We start from the raw sequence: 20,558 nt of genomic DNA on the forward strand, positions 1-20,558 counted from the left end.
ATATTTACTATTAAAATGCGAAAGATTAAATTATGGATGTGATTCCCTCATCTTGATTTTTTGTGTTATATGTTAGTTCTTATTTAACATCTTTATGAAATAAAAAATACCTAAATTACGATTTTTTTTATAGTTTGTGTATCAATTGGCACTAAAATGAAGAAAAAAAAAAAAAAAAAAAATACTGTAGTGCTGGGCTGTTAAAAAGTGGGCTGCTACAGTATTTACTGTAGTGGGTGGGCGGATGAACAGTGTATTTTTAAAATTGGACTTAAAAAAAAAACCCTAAAAATTTTTACAATTACATATTAATTAATGCACTTTTTCATAATTTTATTTTAGTCACTATTAATCAAATTAAATAAAAATATATAAAGTACAGTACATTAATAAACATATATATTACTATTCAGATTTAGAATTATATTACGTTTGTGTTTGACTGATACGCAGTAAAATGACTTAGGGTTTAGCTCCCGAATTTTGGGTATAAGCTCTAGAACCTCAAACCATTTATATACATTGCACCTCATTTCTATACTCTAAACTAAATCACAGGCAATGTCGCAATTTTACACTTATAAGTAATAAAAAAAAGGATGGGCAAATTGGTATTTCCAATGCACCAAAATACATCACATCATCAAGTGGATTAAACTTAGTGACTAAAATGGGATATAATTTCAAAACTCATTGAATTTTGTGGGAAAATAAAATTTACATTGACAATTATATAATATTGAAATATTTTGTTGATTTAAATGTAATTTGTTATCTATTTTTTCACATGTCCGGCAAAGGAAAGTCTACTTATACCACTTAATTTGCTCACCATACCTCCTAAACTTTTTCAAATAATAATGTATATGTACAAATTGTACCTCTTTTAATAATACTTAATATTTGCAATGTACAAATAATAAAGAAGCTCATATTATAACGTAGAGGAATGACACTGATTCTACAGTGTCAAGCCTTCGGCATGCTCTATTTTTTTTTTTTCTAGGATTGCCTCATTTAAATAATAACAATAGTTGTCATTGTTTGACAGTGAGAGTAACAACCATTGTTACTGTTAAGGGGAAGCTATGTCAAGGCCTGAAGTGGGAGCCATGATGCAACTTCTTTGGTTTTAAGAACTAGATGTAGTAGTTCAAATTTTCGTTGAACAATTATGTTGATTGGCCCTCCCACCACTACAAAAAATATGACCAAAGTCCACTAATGATTGGCGGCTATAAAATGGGTGGCAATTAGCAATAGAGACTAAAGTGCCTCTATTTTAACAAAAATGGATGGCAATTGGGCAATATGCACTAAAGTTTTAAATTTCCACCCCTTTTGTAGCTGCCAATCATTAATGGGCTTTGCTCATATTTTTTGTAATGCACAAATCAGATGTTGGCTCCGCCATTGGTTACTATTAAAATTAGAGTTGATGCGATTCCATTAGAATAGAGAAAACAACAAGCCCTAATGTAGAAAAGAGCCGTCAAAAAATATTATCCCAAATACACTTTCAATAGATAACCCATTCAAGAAGAACAACGTTTTGTTAGCAGAAGAAGGTAAGGAGTTCAATATGGTCTTGATAGTGACGATGATAGAATTCACAACTGTCAAAACCATCACCCCATTATTACAAACTCTTTTATTCTATTGCTTCATTAAAAATTAGTCTCTTGGTACGCGCTTTTCACGTGTTAATTGACATTTTTTTTTTGTTCTCAGTGTTTTATAATTTTTTACCACTCTATCTACATTTTAAGGCAGTGGGGTGGCTTTTTTCATTTTTTAAATTTTATTTTAATGGTTGTATTTTATAACCATACCCTCATTTACTAGGTTATTTTTATGTGACTGTTTTGTTGAATGAAATATATTTTGGACAATCTCATTTGGTGAAGCATGTAACGCTAAATCCTTCTTCTGATTTTATAAGAGTAAGATATAAAATTTTAGCATTAAGGATGTTAATTATTAAGTTCTCATTTGATTCATCTTGAGTTTAGCTTGACTAACACACACACACACACATATATATATAACATTTGAGTTTATTTATCGTAAGAACATATACAACAATAGTTTACAAATTTAAACCTTACTATAAAAAATTGAATCCGTGGATCCAAGAATTAAAAGAATGTTCGTATGACATAAGAACTTCTATAGAACTTTCCCTCACATCCATTAATAGTTTGCAACTAGGATGAGAACTATCAAATTATTTGGACAGGCGCTCTTGATAAAGAGTGCTGCTATTTACACACTATTTTTTTCTTTTTGCACATCATTTAAAAAAAAAACCCCAAAATAAAGTACCACCTTACTCCTGATAGAATTAGAGCATCCAACCCAAAACCAATTGGCAATAGGTGGAGATGCCCAAGACTTATAAGCACATATATTAAACTCTAGTTTTCCGATGTGGGACATTGCTTCACATTACTCTCAACATGCCCCCGCACGTGTGGCAAGATTTTTGAGCCTTACACGTGAACAAATTGTATTGGGTGACGTGGGAGCACGTGTGGCCGTTGGGCCTTACACGCGGATAACCAAGCTCTGATACCATGATAGAATTAGAGCATCCAACCCAAAACCAATTGACAATGGGTGGAGAAGTCCAAGACTTATAAGCACATATGCTAAGCCTTAGTTTTCCCTCTCCTTGCCTTCTTCCCTTACCCACACACACCCCATCCCCGTACACACAACCCCCCCTCCCCCTCCCCATCTTCTTTTTCTTCTTCTTCTTCCCCCACCCCGACCACCTCCCCCCCAGCCTTCCCTTCTTCTCTGGCTCCTCTCTCCCCGCGCCTCCCAGTCCCTCCTCCCCCTCCTCTTTCTCTCCCTCTCCTCTTTCTCTCTCACATTTTGCACCATCCAAGCTCTGTGCAGATCCAAAAAAAATTGCAGGGGCACCATCCAAGCTTTGTGCATATAAAAAAAATTGTAGTGCTAGACAAACAGACAAAGGGAGAGAGGAGAGGGGGAAGGAGAGAAAAAGAGACAAAGGGAGAGAGGGGCAGGGATGGGGTGGGGTGGTCGCCAACGGTGGTGGACTACTCGGAGTGGTCGAGGATGGGGCGTGTGCCGGAGAGAGGAGAGGTGGGGAGGGAGGTGGTCGGGGTGTGTAAGTGACTAAGTGTTGGGTGTTTGTTTTTGTTTTTTTTTTTAAGGAGGGGTGTGCAAAAAGAAAAAGAGATAGGGTATAAGACCTTTTCTTTTGATTTTTTTTTTTTAAAAGAAAAAGATAAGTAAAAAAAAAAAAAAGGTTTGCGAATAGCAGCCTTGGATAAATATAGTGCGCACTATGTGGCAAATTGTTGGGAGTTGGCCGAGTTGGGACAAAGAGTCAAAGCATTTAAGGGATAGAAGGTAGCATGGACCCCAAATTAAATCCTCCCCCCCCCCTTAGGGTGATGTAACATTCCAAAGCAAATTGATTATTATGAGAGAATCAGTAGAGCTAATTTGATACTTGATACTTGGAAGTGTCCAAGTTGCCCATTCTATCTTGTAGGGGCAATGTTATTGTGCCCCAATTATTCGAATATACTATGGAGATTGTAGGTGGATTCCATAGTAGAGGTAGAGTTTAACCAGACATGAAGAATTTGTTTTTGGAGGCAGATATTCTTTAGTGCAGTCACTGCAGTGGGAGAGAGAGGGAGAGAGAGAGAGAGAGAGAGAGAGAGAGAGAGAGAGAGAGAGAGAGTAGTTCATCATAATTTGGATATGATATTGGAATCTTGAACCCAAATCCAGATTTATGATTTGGCTAATTTTCATAAGTAACTTGAGATGTTATTTGATGAGTTGTGGACCTTATTGCTTTATTTGAGTTTTGCCAATTTACTTGGAAGTGAATTTAGAAAGCTTTTGCCCTTCTTTTTTTTTTTTTTAATGGAAGAAAGCTTTTGTATAATTATAAGTAGATTAAAAAGTTAATATCTTGAAGACATAATGGAATGCTTTTTGACAAATCATTTTCACTTTGAAATGAAATAACAAAGGCACCTGATCCTGCCACAAATGGGATAATGATATGGACATGATTGGATTTAGTTGTACCTTTGAATGATTTTTCATGATTTGCAAATCTAAACAACAACAACCAAAAAAATAACATGAATAGATAGGTTTCCCAATGACCATATGTTTTAGTTTCAATGCTTGTGGTGTGCACATGTCCAAGAAGAATGAGAAGGAAAAGTAAAAAAACAGAATGATCGAGCTGATTTTCTTGGCCATAGGAGCATCCTATTGCTACAATATGGGAAAGTGTTGGTCAAATAAAGCATATTATATGTTGAGGCAACCAAATCAAATCTTGGATCCACTTGTATTAGGTATGTTGTCGGCCAAATTCACATAGTGAGATTTGATTTGGCCAATTTAATATGTTTGTGTACTAAGGTTGTCAATTTTCTCCGCCAAACTAAAATGATGTAAAGTCTTATTTTCAATGGAGCGAGGAAAAAATTAATAATGAAGAGAGAACGAAAATTATTGGTAAATCTTATCTTTGGTTTGGGACATTGAGCATCTCTAATGGGGAGACCCATCCAATGATTGACAAGTAAAACCTAATTTAGATGATATTTTAACAATAATAATATTAATTTGATGTGTCAAATAAATAGTGATGTGTGCCGATTAATTATTTTAATTGTTTTAAGTTTCTATTATTGTTTAATAGATCAAATAGTCTTTAATGTCATTTTATTTTCTATCAAATTTTTAAATTTTTTACTGTTGACATTCCAATTTCACCACCAAAATTAAAATTAAAAATTGAAACAATTGAATTATAATCAAATTGCTTTGGGTCGTTTACCAATGTCAGTAATTGACGACTATACAATTCGAACTATTTTAAATTCGTCTCAAATAAAAAATAAGTAAATCTCTTATTAAAGAATAATTTCCAATTACTTTATTAATACTAAGGTTCAATTTTGATCTAATATAAAAGAATATGGTTTATTTCGTTTTGTTTGGTCAATAACTACAAATCCCAACTATTGGTTGGGTGGTAAGAATCACATCTTAATTTTGTATTGAAAATCTATTAATTAATAGATCTGTAATTATTTCAAAATATATAATTTCGGATTAGAACTACTCTTTCGTATAAAGAATTAAATTAGTCCAATAATTATACCTACATTTATTCACACCCTTTATTATTATTTACTTAGGATTTAATTAGGAACTTTTGAAGTGCGATTGCTTTGTAGACCAGATTTGGTTCCTAATCTTGTCAGCTCTTTAATTGATCATGACTCTAGAAGCTAGAACTTGGCTCTATGTATTCACTTCATTTCACCCCTCCTATATTAGACGAATTCCTCTAAATGATTTGAGACCGGCCACTAGTTACAAAGCTCCAATAAGGTATCAAGAGGGCTATCGTAGTCAGGTGCGAAGCAATTACCCCCTATTTGTAAAGTACCATCTTCCTATCTAGCGGGTTGAGGCGAGAAATGGCTTGGACTAATAGTAAATTTTAAAAAAAAATTAAAAAATTACTAATATAAACGAGCCGGCTTGTAATGTGTTTGGGCCGGCCTAACACAAAACGCGCTTGGGCTGAGCCAACCCAACATGATAAAAAATATTGGCCCAGCCCAGCCCACTTATTAACGGATTGGGCTGGGCTGACTTTAAAAGGCCGAATTCGGGCCGGCTCGGCCCATTGTACACATCTATGCATAATGCAAGCACACTTCCAAAATAGAATTGAGTTTGTAATTTGTCATGTATCATGTGACTCATCACTTATGTCTCCCGCTGATGTGTAGAATTTGATCACTTGATGGTACTTTGGGTCTGGATGGGTGCAGAGTACTTTGGGTTGCTTTTGTTTAGACTTTTTCTGTGGGTCTAATACCCTTTCTCTTTAGAGGGATGGACTCAGAGAGACCCATGTCACTGTTGTATCATCTAACTTAATCCTTGGCCCACTAGTGCCCTGGCCCACTAATGCCCTGGCCCATGTCTTCCCTGGCCAGCCCCATCATGCCCTCCATCCCCTGCCTATCGGCCCTATCATGTTCTTTATTTTGAGGGAACTCATCATGCTCTTCATCAGAATCAGATGACAATATGACATAGATTGTGTGCTCTATGTGTGCAAACAGGCATAAAATTGAAGAGAGAGAGAGAGAGAGAGAGAACCTCCTTATAAACGAATTGGGTTAATGTTAAATTATTTAGCATGATCAATTAAACAAATTGATTTAAAATTGACTAGTATTTGATACAATACACAAAATAACGTGACACAAACACAACTTGCTAAAATGAGAATATGGGGAATTGCAGTCTTAATTACAATCCATGTTTGAATTCTTTTAGCTTGTTTAATTTATGGGGTAAACTTAAAAATTTTGGAACAAAATTTGAGAATGGAGTGTCCAGAGATCATAAGTGATATGAATGGGATAATTTGGCCTGAGGCCTTTTCCTTCAAAACAAGTGATATGAGTGGGTGGGTGTCCATAGAATCCCTCTACATGTATTAGCTTCTGTGCACCCATATATATTGGATGTACCATCCAACTTAAACCTTGGCCAACTTAATCTCATCATGCTCTTCATACCCCCTACCTTTCTGAAGCTTTGGGCTTCACATCAGAATCAAATGGCATAGTTTTTGTGCAAGCAGACATACACATGGCAAACCCATTACCTTTAAGAATAGAGTATTCCTTTATGTATGTATTAGCTTCCATGCACACACACACACACATATTGTGAGGCACCAAAAGCTGAGGAAGGGTAAGGCACGGGTGGTGTCACCTTTTGCTTTTGGTTCCCATTTCTCAAAAGGAAAGGCTGTGTGTAATGTTTATAAATGTAATGCAATTTAATGTGGGTTTTTGGCCACTTTTACATATGGGACTCACTGAGGTCATGATTCATGAATGAAAGAGCAAAAATAAACAAAGACAACCCTCGTGGAAGCATCAATTCCAAATCGCATGAAAGAATAAACGCTCACTCCAACAAAGATTTTTGAGGGTGCAGATTCCCACATCATATATATTCATTCATTCGTTCAAATTTTAGAGTGGGTTGAGTTGGGTACACTCTTCTCTATGGGATTATGGATATATAAGTATGTAAAGGCATGGATTTTGGAAATGCAAAGCTTCTTCATCCATGTTTTGTTTTCCTTCCTTTTCTTGCTTTATTTTTGCTTCTTTTTGGGGATGTGGGTGTTATTAAATATTCCATACACACATGTGACATGCCAATTGGCCCATTTGGCTTCTCTCAAATTGATCAAAAAAATTACAAAGAAGGGGTTGTTTGAAAATTTGTAAAATAAAAATGTAGTGGTTTTTGTTTAAAGAAAAACAACTGTCAATTCAAATGAATCATGTATGGGTAGGGGAAAATGGGATTTGAATAAAACAAGGCATGACAAGAATTCCCAAACAAGTTAATTTTTGATAGGGGTACTGGTCTTGAGATGAGGACAAAGGAAATATTGAACAGGGCCCAATACACTTTTAGTCCATATTGTATGGATCATTTTACACTTCAATCTCTGTGCTTTAAAGTATTTTAATCAAATTTCTGTAGTTTTTTATTTTATTTAGAGAAGAAAATTTTGAATTGAGATATGTTCTTATATAGAGAGAGAATTATCACTAAACTAAGTTAACTAACAACTAGTTATTTTATTTCTATAGCTAATATCATAACTTTTAGTTATAATATTAGTTTAAATCCTAATGACTATTTCTTTTTGTATCTACGTACAAATTATGCTATAATATGTCTAGAAATGAAGATCTAACTAAAATCTTATAAACCAAACTAGACAATTAAATCATTTTCAACAAAACCTAACATAGATAAATACATATTAAATATACACAAACAAAAATAAGTTTTCTCTTTTGCCCAAAAACAAAAATAAGTTTACTGAAGAGACAAAGACTAAAAAAAAGGGGATAAATAGAGTCTTAGTTGTGTGGCTACATTGAAAATAGATCATAAATATGTGCTAATTTTGTTTCTCTAAAATCTTAGTTAAATAGTATTTTTCTGTTCAATGTTGAAAGAAATTCTAAGCTCGACTTCTCTTTCTTAAATAAAACAAATACTGTCAATTTTTTAAATAAATTTACAAATTTGACCTTCATTGCAAAATGAATGTTTCCCAGGCATTAATGGAGGCATTTATATTATCCCTACATTCACAGCAACAATGAGTTTGGTTCTTGTCTTTCTTTCTTCTTAATAAACTAGAATCATATGGCAGTGGTATGATAATGAAGTCATCCATTGCAACTGTTTGTTATTTGAAACTCTGAGAAGGTGGAGACGATCGAGATGAGGCAGTCGACTTTATCTGCTGGATTGTGGATAGAGAAGTGGCCCAGAGATGATGAATTAGAATTTTCCTTGGAAAAGTTGGCAATTCAGGACTCCCTGAACAAATCAGAATCTTTCAATCAATTTATTTGTTTATTAGTTGCTTTCGTTCTATAATCATTGCTTTATACTTTCGGTCTACTATAATCTTCTTATTTCAAAATTTTTTTTTTTTTACTTTTTCTTGTTTCACAACCCATATAAGCTTTTGAGTTTGGCATTCTTTTTGGGACGATAATTCATAACTTCTTAAAATCTTTTAGATTTTTTTAATCACTCCTAATTTCTTTTCCATTTTTTTTTCTGTTCCTAATCTTTTTTTTCCTTCCATGACTTTTTTTTTTTTTGTATTTTATTCCAACTCATAATGTTGATAAAATAATTACAAATTAACCCTAATTATTTCACAGTTACATGTGTAAATTGTCCACATAATTAAAACTCTAGCTTCCTCCTAAAGTGATTCACTTCATGTGGAAATTGTCTCATAAATTACGGATGAATTAACTACTCTAGGATGCATGATAAATATCCTAATTAAGTTGCGCTACATCTATTTTTAAAATTTAACAATAAGGTTACTTTTGTAACCTCCAGATCACCTAAGTAAATGCAATCTGTCCACTTTGTCATGAGCATTGCAACGGAGAAGAAGTCAGAGAACCTCATAATCCACATCATCTTAGTCTTCTTAGTCTTAGCCCTCCTCTTTCTCTCTCTCTCTCTCTCTCTACCATCGACGGCGAACCCCAACCTGCTAACAAACTCTACTTTGCACCGTCGCATGCTCTACTCTTCCCCTTCTTCTTCTTCTTCTTCTCTTCTTCTTCTCCTCTTTTTCTCTCTATCTCTCTCTACCTCACTCTAGTAAGGTTTGAGACTGAGAGAAGATGAAATTGGGAAAAAGGAGAGGGAGCACATGCAGTAGGTGACTTGTAAGCTTTTCAGTTGATTGAGATTTGCTCTATGCTTTTCAGTTTTTGTTTTTGTGCAGTTTCAGTTAACTTTTATGCTTTGTTTTTCTAGTTATTTTGTTTAATTTTTGGTTTTCTAGGTATGGAAGACATGAAGTATGCTAGATGCAGTTATGGTGAAGAGGGAGTAATGCTTAATTGGTTTGCTGGAAAGTACTACATTTATGGCAATTTCAGTTGTCTGGCGCAGTTTTAATTTCAGTTCGTAGTTTCAGTTTATTGTAAAAATAACAGAGAAGAAAATTAGAATAGAAAACCCATAAATTTCATGTTTTTTTTGCAAATTTAGAAGTAGATGATTATGAGTTTAGGGTTACCTTGAGTCGATTTTTGCATATTTTGTGTCGATGATGTTATGATTTTTTGAAATTTTCGGTTAACTATAGCAATGTCTTTGCGAGGTAAAGTGAAATATGAACATTTATTTTGGCATGTGGTGTTTTGTCGTTGTTGGTGGCGCGGATGTTGGGCTTACTAGAATTTTATCTAGAAGTTAAATTTGTTGGCTTGAATATTACTTGCAAGCTAAATTTGTGAGCTTGGGTACTTTTAATTAATTTTTTGAGTTAATTATCAATACTTTGAAATTAACAGACTCTAATATTATTGCAACTTTTCAAGCTTTGTTTCGTAGGAAATTTTGTGAAATATGAGGTATAATTTTGGAGTAAATAACTTGGTCAGACACCATTGCATGCTATTCGAGATTGTACTGTTAGTAGCCAGGTGTGAGAGGCTAGCTAGTTCTTTTAAAAGTGTGTCCATTCTTAGTTTATTTGAAATTGATCTACCAAACTAAATTTTAGAAATTGACACTCACTCATCACTTATAAAAAATAAATTGAAGCTAAATTTTAAATGTTAAGTTAAAAAAAAATTATACCCTAAAATACGCCACCACGTAAGATAATAGATTGAACAAAAAGAAAAAAATTGGTCTATGATTTTTGAATTTGCAACCTTCAGCCTGAATTTTATGTACTAGATTAAATAGTCATTGAGATTAGAATGAACTTTTTTTTAACATAACAAACATTAGTAGGATTGATTTAATAAGAACACTAAAAAATGAACTTATGGATCAAACTATAGAATTTAGAATATTATGTTAGAAATGGAAAATTTATAAAATATAATGTGATTGATTTCAATTTTCAAGTAATGGTTAAGGTTGTTCACGAAAAGTGTATGCCAAGTTTGGGTTGTACTATATGATGTCATATTCAAAATTGTCACATATGTTTGTTACTCATTTGCCCTTCCCATTAGACACCTTTGACCATACACACGCAATAACATTTTATGGTCCAAAAGTATTCTATGCAGCTAAGCCCCTTTTTCGCCATCCAACAACAGAATCCTCCCCTCCAACGAAATAAAGTAAAAACACTCAGACGGTCAGACCAAAAAAAAAAAAGAATTAAAGTAAAAAACAGAAAATAAAATATTAAATATGAGAGAGTGACCAATTTGGTCCCTAAAGCATGAGCATTTTTTCAATTATATTCTTACAATGTTGATTTTCTCAATTAAGGAGCTTCGTCTACAATTAAATATTATTATCTGTCTATTAGTTAAATGGAACTTAAAAAAAGAAAAAGAGGATTAAATACTAACTTACAATAACATTTCAACAAAATAGTAAATGACTAATTTCTTTTAGTGTATCTATAACATGAATCAAAGAAATTTTAGTTTAGATCATAAATTCATATTAAAAGTTGGTATCTAAATTAAATGACAACTATTAATTGAATATCAAAACTAAAATGACATGAAATTTTATAAGTTAAAATATAAAATATTGTGATTTGGTACTTATCAGATTCATAGGCTCATGTAATTAAGTTTCAGTTTTTAGTCTGTCTTTTTTTTAACTTTGAGCACCTACGTCTTACATTACATTTCCATCTCTAATTGACAAATTATTTAATGATCTTTGTCTTTACTTGTAAACATAAGATAACAACTTTTTTTTTTTTTTCAAATAATGTAAGTTGTAACTACATAAGTTTGATTGAAAAATTGAAACTACATAATATATGTAAAAAAACACCCAAGAAAATCAGTTGTCCATTTTCTCTTCAAAATATTGATTGAAAAATTGAATAAAAGTTAAAACTACAAAGCTTTTTTTTTTTTTTTTGACAGGACAATATGAATTGTTTGAAAAAAAGAAAAACTAAAAAGAAATGCAGTGTAAATGTGTAATGAGGTGGCTGGTTCATATGAGCACCTAGCTAGTTGCTAGTACTAGTAGTAGGGCATCATAAGCAGGGATCTAATAAAAGACAAGAGTGTGTGAAGTGTAACCTCTCACGAAATCAATCCCCTCCATTTTTGGTGCTTTGATCCTCTTAAGCCCTCACCATCTCCATGCTTTTTGTCTGGAACAAGCAAAAAAACAGAGAGAGAGAGAGAGAGAGAGAGAGAGAGAGAGAGAGAGAGAGAGAGAGAGCGCATGTTAGCCCCCAGTCTTGTTTTGTCCTCTTAGTCATAGTCCCACTGAGCCAGTCCAGAGTCCAGTCCAGTCCAGCTAGCCTACTGGTTTGGTCGTACAATTACACCCTCTCTGGTCTAGTGGCCTCTACCCACTCCCATCTTTCAGTTCCTGCACAACTCGCACACATCTCCCCTCCCTCTCCTGACAACTCGTATAACCCACGTAATTCTTTTCTCTCTCTAAAAAATAAAAAATAAAAAATAAAAAACAATTAAAACTCTCTCTCACACAGTTTCTTTTTCTTTTTCTTTTTGCCCTGAATATTTGTAAAGTTGGAAAAGAGAGGGTGGTGAGAGACTGAAAAAGAGAGTACCAAGAAAAGAGAGAGAGACAGAGAGGCCCATCAACTCCATCAACTCCATCAGCTCCATCAACTCATTGTTGTGTGTGTGAGAGAGAGAGAGAGAGAGAGACAGAGAGAGCAAGATTGAAATTGCCTCAACTTCACATTCTCATGGTCTTTGTGTGAAGCATTACATGTTTCTCATCATCATCACCATTCCATAACCATGGCTCCTCCTCTCAATTTCTCAATTACCCTCTTCTTCTTTCTCTCTTTTTCTCCACTCTGTCTCTCCTATGAACCTCGCAACCATGAAGGTAGTACACTCCTCTGCTCCTCATCACCATTGCCATAGCCTTTTTTCATACAAGTTTTTGACTCTGTTATTTGGGTTATTTTAAATTTTTTGTGGTATTCTTGCAGTGGAGGCTTTGATAAGTTTAAGGGTAGCTTTGAATGACCCCCATGGTGTTTTGAACAACTGGGATGAGGACTCTGTGGACCCATGTAGCTGGGCTATGATCACTTGCTCCTCTGAGAATTTTGTTATAGGCCTGTGAGTTTTTTCATCATTCTTTTGGGGATATTTTTGGCTTCGTTGAAATTGGTTTCAAGCTTTACTGAGGCCTGACCTTCTCTTGGTTTTGTTGTAGGGGAGCTCCAAGCCAATCTCTCTCTGGAACTTTATCTGGGGCTATTGGAAATCTCACAAATCTTCGACAAGTGTAAGAAAACTGAGCCTTTTCAGCCCTTTAAATGCAAATTTCCCACAAGGCCACAACCCCATATATGTTCTTCCTTCAATTCTTATTTATTTTGCTTTAGCTTTCCGTTTGTTTCCTGAGAAAAAAATGAGAGGTAAATAAAGGGTGAAGCCTAATGTTAATGTTGGTTTAAAAACTATTTTTTTTTTCTTAAATTTTCTCTGCAACCAACCAACCAAAAGGATTAGGCTTTTTAATACAACCCATTTTTTTCTTAATCATTTTCTTTTTTATTTGCTTATGATTTCTTTCATTGTGAATTTGAAGGCTGATGCAGAACAACAATATATCTGGCAAACTCCCACCGGAGCTTGGTAGGCTTCCAAAGCTTCAGACTTTGGATCTCTCCAATAACCGATTCTCCGGTGTTGTCCCAGACTCTCTGGGTCAGTTGAATACTCTCCAATACCTGTAAGTGTTTCCTTTTGTGTTTGTAATTTGCTTGTCAGACTTTGTTTGGGTGCCAAGAAAGAGGAGGACAAGAAAATTGGAATTGGTTATGTCTTATTTTATTTTTGTTCATGATAATTAATAGCTTCAGTAAAGCTACCAAATAGTTAATGGGGTTTTTTGTTTATTATTTTCTCCATTGCAAATTATTTATATAATTCTTTTACTGTGTGTTTTGTGTCATGTAATGAGAACAGGAGGCTGAACAACAATAGCTTGTCTGGGCCTTTCCCTGTGTCTTTAGCCAAAATCCCCGAGCTTGCTTTCTTGTGAGTATGGATTTCCACAGTTTCTCTTTCTTAATTATTTTGTTTTTTGTGTCTCGGTGTCTTGAAAACTGAGACTACTTGAAAGTTGAAACATGTTGAGGAATTTCTGATTTGTAAACAGTTTTCTCAAAATCTGATCAATGGGTTCTGTTTATGATAAATCTTGTCATTCAGGGACTTGTCTTATAACAATCTTAGAGGACCAATACCCAAATTCCCAGCCAGAACATTCAAGTATATATGCTCTCTCTCTCTCTCTCTCTCTCTCTCTCTCTCTCTCTCTCTCCTCTCTCCCTCCCTCTCTCTCTGTATGTGTGGTCATTGTTTTTTTCTTCCTTATGGTTTTCTGTTTTGTTCTTATGCTAGTGTTGTGGGAAACCCACTAATTTGTGGAAGCAGCTCCACTGAAGGATGCTCTGGATCAGCCACCCCTATCCCTCTTTCATTATCTCTAAAACCATCATCTGGTAACTATTTAAACCTCTCCTTTCATTCCTATAAACCCATCTCTCTCTCTCTCTCTCTCTCTCTCATTTTTTGGTTTTTCCTCTTCTAAGGAAAACACAAGACCAAGACAGTAGCAATTGCACTTGGGGTCAGCCTCAGTTGTACCTTTCTCATACTCCTATCACTTGGAATCATCTGGTACAGAAAGAAGCAAAGAAGTCAAACCATTCTAAATATCAGTGGTCAGTAACATCATGACCCTATTTCATAAATCAACATTGTAGATGAAGATGTATATAACGGATGTCAAATGGGTGTTCATCTTTATTGCAGACATTCAAGAAGAGGGACTCCTGAGCTTAGGCAACCTCAGAAACTTCACTTTCAAAGAGCTCCAACTTGCAACAGACCATTTTAGCTCCAAGCACATACTTGGTGCTGGAGGTTTTGGCAATGTGTACAAGGGAAAGCTAGGAGATGGGACTACCGTGGCAGTGAAACGGTTGAAGGATGTTTCAGGAACAGCTGGGGAATCACAATTTCGGACAGAATTGGAGATGATAAGCCTAGCAGTACATCGGAATTTGCTTCGGTTAATTGGATATTGTGCTACCTCTAATGAGAGGCTTCTGGTGTACCCTTACATGTCAAATGGAAGTGTAGCCTCCAGGCTTAGAGGTTGGTCCATATTTGCTACAAATCACTCACATTGCATGGTGGGGGTAGGCGTGTTTGTTTCCTGTGTGATTTTGTTGAGGAGATACACTAACCACCAAAATATAGTACTTACCTAGATTTGATCTTGGCCTGGACCACAATCGGTTGGGAGGTTTGTAGATAATAATTTAAACTTTAAAACATTTTTAGGTCGGGACCATCAATGTTTAGTGCACTTTTTAATACCTTGAATATTTATAATTTTAATAATTAGGCTTCACAAATAATTTCTTTGAGAATATATTTAAAAGATAAATTGAAACAAATATTGAAACCATGTAATCTATTTTTCAGATTTTTCTTGGTTGATTTTCTTGATTTTTCAAAGTGCACTCATCTCGAATAAGTTTATTGATTGGAATTATGTGTTTATGGTCATAGCTTGATTGTCTAAAGTTGATACATTCTGCTTTTGGTGAAACCTGAAACATCTTAGTCGTCAGAGAGAAAAAGATAAAATTTGCAGAATGATTTATATACTAGAAATTGTTTGAAAATTACATCCAATTGTTTTTGTTTGAAAGAAATTAGTACATCAAATTTACACTTTATACAATAAAATTAATACATCCATCTCAGTGAAGTCATAATATATTGAATCACTGATCTGATCTGGATATGATCTGATCACAACAGGAAAACCAGCACTAGATTGGAACACTAGGAAGAGAATAGCAATTGGAGCTGCGAGAGGTCTACTGTATCTACACGAGCAATGCGATCCAAAGATAATACACAGAGATGTGAAGGCTGCAAATGTGCTCCTGGATGACGACTGTGAGGCTATTGTTGGTGATTTTGGCCTGGCAAAGCTCCTTGACCATGCTGATTCTCATGTCACCACTGCCGTCCGTGGGACTGTCGGGCACATTGCACCAGAATACCTTTCCACTGGTCAATCATCTGAAAAAACTGATGTTTTCGGATTTGGCATTCTCTTGATAGAGCTCATAACTGGAATGAGAGCTCTTGAATTTGGCAAAACAGTTAATCAGAAGGGAGCCATGCTTGAGTGGGTAAGTTTTTCTGTGACTAGGATAAGCTATATATATATATATATATATATGTTTCTAATCTAGTAGCATTTCATATAGTTTTTTACGAATTTATTGATGATGAAGAGAAGTTTTTTTTTTTTTTTTGTCTTATTATTATTATTTTATGGTTATACAAGCAAATAAACAATGTACCATTTCTGATCATCAATTACATCACTAAGAACTATCTATATTGATTGAGAGCACCCACTTACCACTCAGTCATAGTTTGTGCAGTCATAATTTTTGGCGTCAGTTTTCTCTTTTCCTATATCATTATAATTAAAGAGTAAGCCCAAATCAAAAGAACAACAGTTTTACAATGTTTATCAAGACAACTATCTGAGTAAGCCCAAATAAGAAGCATAGCATTTGCATGTTTAAAAGCTAGTGAGCAAGTTTATCCATGCTGCTGGTCACAGGTGAAGAAAATACAACAAGAAAAGAAAGTGGAAGTCTTGGTGGACAGAGAGCTGGGGAACAATTATGACCGGATTGAGGTGGGGGAAATGCTGCAAGTGGCTCTGCTGTGCACTCAATACCTACCAGCCCACCGCCCCAAGATGTCGGAAGTGGTCCGGATGCTCGCAGGCGATGGCCTAGCCGAGAAGTGGGCAGCCTCACATAATCATAGTACTTCCAGTATGGACTTCTTCCATACTCACAGCAGTAACAGAAGCACGTCCCACTCCACCTGCAATGCATCAAAACATGATGGCAGTGAACGAGATCGTGCAAGCATGTTTGGCACATCTATGGATGAGGATGATGATGAGCATTCCTTGGATTCCTATGCCATGGAACTCTCTGGTCCAAGATAGAAAAGAAAGTAAAAAGAGAGAATAGAAGAAACAAAAAATTGAAATTTTTTTTTTTCCCTGAATTCTTTACAAGACAAAATGGAAGTTAGCTCCCAAGAAAGATAGGCGGTTCTGTTTGGGAAGCCAACTTTTCTTATTCCAGCTTTGTGGGTTATGTAAATATGACTTTGTAGTTTGTACCCTTTTAATTTTGTTTTTTGTATGCTCTAGTTTGGTGTTAGGAGAGTGAAAAGAAGCAGGGGGAGGCACAGTATGCACAGTGGGTTTTGTATAGATATATAGGAGAACATCATCAGATGCTCTGCTATGCTGCTCCCTAGTGCCAGACAGAGACCTCCCCAGAAATAATTTCTAGCTATTTATGATGGTGAAAGAAAACTGTCAAAGTAAGAGTGTTTAAAGTAAAGTGTGATGAGCTGTTCACTGTTCAGGGGTCGTTTTCTTTCTGAAGCTTTTGCAGTATCACACACCTACAGTGTTCCTTCTTTTGATTCCACTGGTCCCTCAGGCTTTCGCTAACTTCATCCCTAACCCCAACCCCCACTAAGTTAAGTGAGAAATTTCAAATGGATATTTTCAGTTTTATACTTTGTTTCTGGTGTATTTTCAATGGAAATGCTAACATGCAGACGCATTTTTACCCTTGAATTTGACAGTTCATAATTTCCATCTGTAGCCGGTCAAAATTTTCAACCAACGAAAGAGGTCATTATATTCATTTTGATTACATCAATACTCAAATTTACAACTTAAATGTATACCCATTGCTTTCAATGTCACATGGAGACCGTCTTCGTTGTTTACTGGGGTAAAATCATTATTTTCAACAAGAAGACAGTCTTTGGGGCGGTGCGGACATATCCGACGACAAAAAAACTATATCTTAAGGCCTTCTACCATGGTTGCCTGAAATGTTGTCCATACCCATTTTTGGGCTACATTTGGGTATCAACAAACACCAACGGGCCGGTGTGGACCGTTGCAAATCAACGCCCAAATCTCGTATGTATTATTATTATTTTTTTTAATCATAAAAAATTCAAAAAAAAAAAAATATATATCAGAAGATTCCAAAAAATTACAGAATTTTTTTTTAAAAAATCCCCCAAATTTCTATCTGCTAGAAAACTCAAAACTCTATATATACCTCATTAAATATATTTAATATTAGTCTCATATTTGGGTATAAAAGTCTGATACCCAAATTTGAGCCTCATTACCATTGGTGTTGCAAAAGCTCAAACCCTAAATTTTGACACTAGGCCTAAAATGAGTTTGGATCACAAATTTTGGCTCTCACAATTGTAGAAGGCCTAAAATTGAAAAAAGTGAACCCATCGAATCTAAAAGTTACAAATGTGTTTGCATGCCATGCATGTCCGCACCAAAGTTTTTTTTCAACAAGAGGTTTTTTCTCTAATTTACATATGGAAAATGCTTAGGTCCTCAAGTTTGAGGACCAATTTTGTTCTCATGACCAATCAAATGAGTTCATAATGGGGTCCACTATCTTCTCTTTCATAGTGGATCTCATCATGGTAGACATTAGCTATGAGGACAAGGTTGGTCCTCAAACTTGAGGACCCAAACATTGTTCTTTACATATATACTCCAATTTACAACTAGACTTTTTTTTTTTTATCAAACAACTTAGACGTCTATTCATCGCTCTCAATGTCACTTGAGTTAAATTTTTTATTTTGATCAACACTTGAGTTTTTTTTTTTTGCCAATAACAGTGGAGTTAAAAGTTCCTTAAGTGTGCAAGAATCATTATTGATTGTGCTAAACTGGTAATGTGGAAAATTGAGTTTCGTCCTAATTGTTTTGTTGGTGCTAAACCTGTTTGGAATGCCATCAATATATTCTTGGTTCTTGTATATATGATAGTTAATTAATCAATATATAATTTTCGATTCATTTTTCCATATTTCACACGAATTATAATCCGAAATAAAACCCAAATAATAAACAATATATCGCATCATTTCATAGCGTATGGTTGAATGGTTGAGCTTCCAAATCCTGTCAATGGTGGCTGCCAACAACACGAGAGAAAGTTTGTGCATGTAGAGAGACTACTCTCTAGCTAAACAATCCACATAATGATAACACCTATCTATGGGTAAGACCGTAAGAGTGAGTACTTCCACATATATGTACTCCAAAATATAACCCATCTCATTATGAGTCCAAAAACATAAAATACACAAGATGGTGGCACATAGTATTTTCTTTGTGAGAGAAGGTCTTGAGTTAAATCTCATAAACCAATGACAAGTGTTGATTCATAATTAAATTAAATCATAAATCACCCTACTACATTGGATGCACCTGAGATGATTTTCCAACAGTTTTTGGCTCAATAATTCCTTTTATTATGCTTTTACTTAAATTTAAATATTTTTTGGGTCCTTTAGATATACTTTCATTTTCAATACTTCATTTTAGAGTAGGTGGCCAGTAGGTAAATAAACGTGTGTGAGGTTTTTTTCCACGTCAGATAATGGTTTAGACATGAATTTGTGGATATTTACAAAAAGACATTGCTCCAATTTGACCAATATTTAAAGATCCATGATTTAAGGCATTTATTACTACTAATTTTGAATGTTTTTATTGATGAAATTTCATGATTCATGCTTCTAATTCAAAAAACATTTGTTACCAATTCACATCAATATATAAACACTTAAATATAAAAAGATTAAACACCCAATATACATATAATATACCTATAATATAGATTAAAAAAATGAATACAATAAGTCTCCACTTTGGGTTAAAAAAAAAAATAGAAATATGTAATACAAATATAACAAATCCATCACAATACAAATATAACACTAAGATATATAAATACAAATACTAATACATTGGACTCAGGTACATAAAAAAAAAAAAAAAAAAAAGATACCTATCACTCAGGTCAAGAAGAAGATACTTATCCCCCCAAATCCAACCTCTTTTTGAGGTATATATACTAATGGTTTCGTCACCTCTTACTCAGGTAGAAAAATGTGAAAGAAAAATAAAACCAACAATTATGGAGGGCTTGGTGTTGAAAAAAAAGAAGAAGATCAAAGAAAAAGATGGAAGGAAGAAGAAGAAGATGGAAGATTGATGATGAAGAAAAATCAAAGAAAATAAAGATCAAAGAAGAAGAAAATAAAAGAAAAAGAAGAAAAAGAAGATCAAAGAAACCACAAACACAATCAAAACAAAATAATACGTTACTAGAGAACATGTGAAGATGGAAGCTTAATGATGTTTCAAAAACATAAATGACGTTTCTTCTTAATTTTGAATTAACGTTAGTCATAATATTCAACTTCAGAAATTAATAGCAATTAATTACAACATTTTTAAATGACAATACCTTGAAATAAGACATTAATTGTCAAAATTAAAATATACCTATTTTCAACTCAAAGGGTAAAAGTGGAATTCACAAAATGAATTTTCTGCAAAAAATAAATAATCCTACGTGGCAAATTAAAAAATGGGTGTATATCAAAAAGATGAAGTAATATTAAATTGGGCCTCAGAAATGAATGTATCTCTAATTAGCTCATATTTTTATTATCATGCTTTGTTAATAAAAAAAAAAAGATTATTTTTAAAGATACGTTGAATTTTAGTATTATTAAGTCACAATATTTAATCATTTTAAATACTCAAACTGTAATAACCTAGATTTAAAAAAAAAATAAAAATTTTTGTTTATTAACATTTATTTATATTTATACTATGCTTATTAAGTTATTATATAGTAATTAATTATGTAATTATATTTAAATTTATTTTTATTTTTATTTTCAGTTTTATATTTATTTAGTTAAAAAAAAAAATTATTTTAACTTAACTTTCCTCCAGCAGGAGGAAAGCTTTTA

At 34.1% G+C, this 20,558-nt stretch overlaps 1 protein-coding gene across 1 annotated transcript; it reads left to right on the forward strand.

Moving 5' to 3' along the window:
* The first annotated feature begins 11,868 nt into the window (after positions 1-11,868).
* Positions 11,869-17,095, forward strand: LOC147293373 (protein CLAVATA3 INSENSITIVE RECEPTOR KINASE 3-like). The gene is made up of 11 exons (XM_086230448.1): positions 11,869-12,477; positions 12,584-12,716; positions 12,814-12,885; positions 13,192-13,335; positions 13,572-13,643; positions 13,818-13,877; positions 14,010-14,110; positions 14,201-14,332; positions 14,424-14,768; positions 15,444-15,823; positions 16,267-17,095. The coding sequence occupies exons 1-11, from the start codon at positions 12,387-12,389 to the stop codon at positions 16,663-16,665; spliced, it is 1,929 nt and encodes a 642-aa protein (XP_086086574.1). The 5' UTR covers positions 11,869-12,386; the 3' UTR covers positions 16,666-17,095.
* Positions 17,096-20,558: the final 3,463 nt, after the last annotated feature.

The sequence above is a fragment of the Dryas octopetala genome, chromosome 2, assembly GCF_963921425.1.
Source record: "Dryas octopetala chromosome 2, drDryOcto1.1, whole genome shotgun sequence".
Classification (NCBI taxonomy): Eukaryota; Viridiplantae; Streptophyta; class Magnoliopsida; order Rosales; family Rosaceae; genus Dryas; species Dryas octopetala.

Excerpts from the sequence above, each read along its gene's own strand:
- LOC147293373 (XM_086230448.1), top strand. The coding sequence starts at position 12,387 with ATGGCTCCTCCTCTCAATTTCTCAATTACCCTCTTCTTCTTTCTCTCT. Across the intron at positions 13,644-13,817 it reads ATCCCCGAGCTTGCTTTCTT|GGACTTGTCTTATAACAATC; the intron begins GTGAGTATGGAT and ends CTTGTCATTCAG. Across the intron at positions 14,769-15,443 it reads TGTAGCCTCCAGGCTTAGAG|GAAAACCAGCACTAGATTGG; the intron begins GTTGGTCCATAT and ends TGATCACAACAG.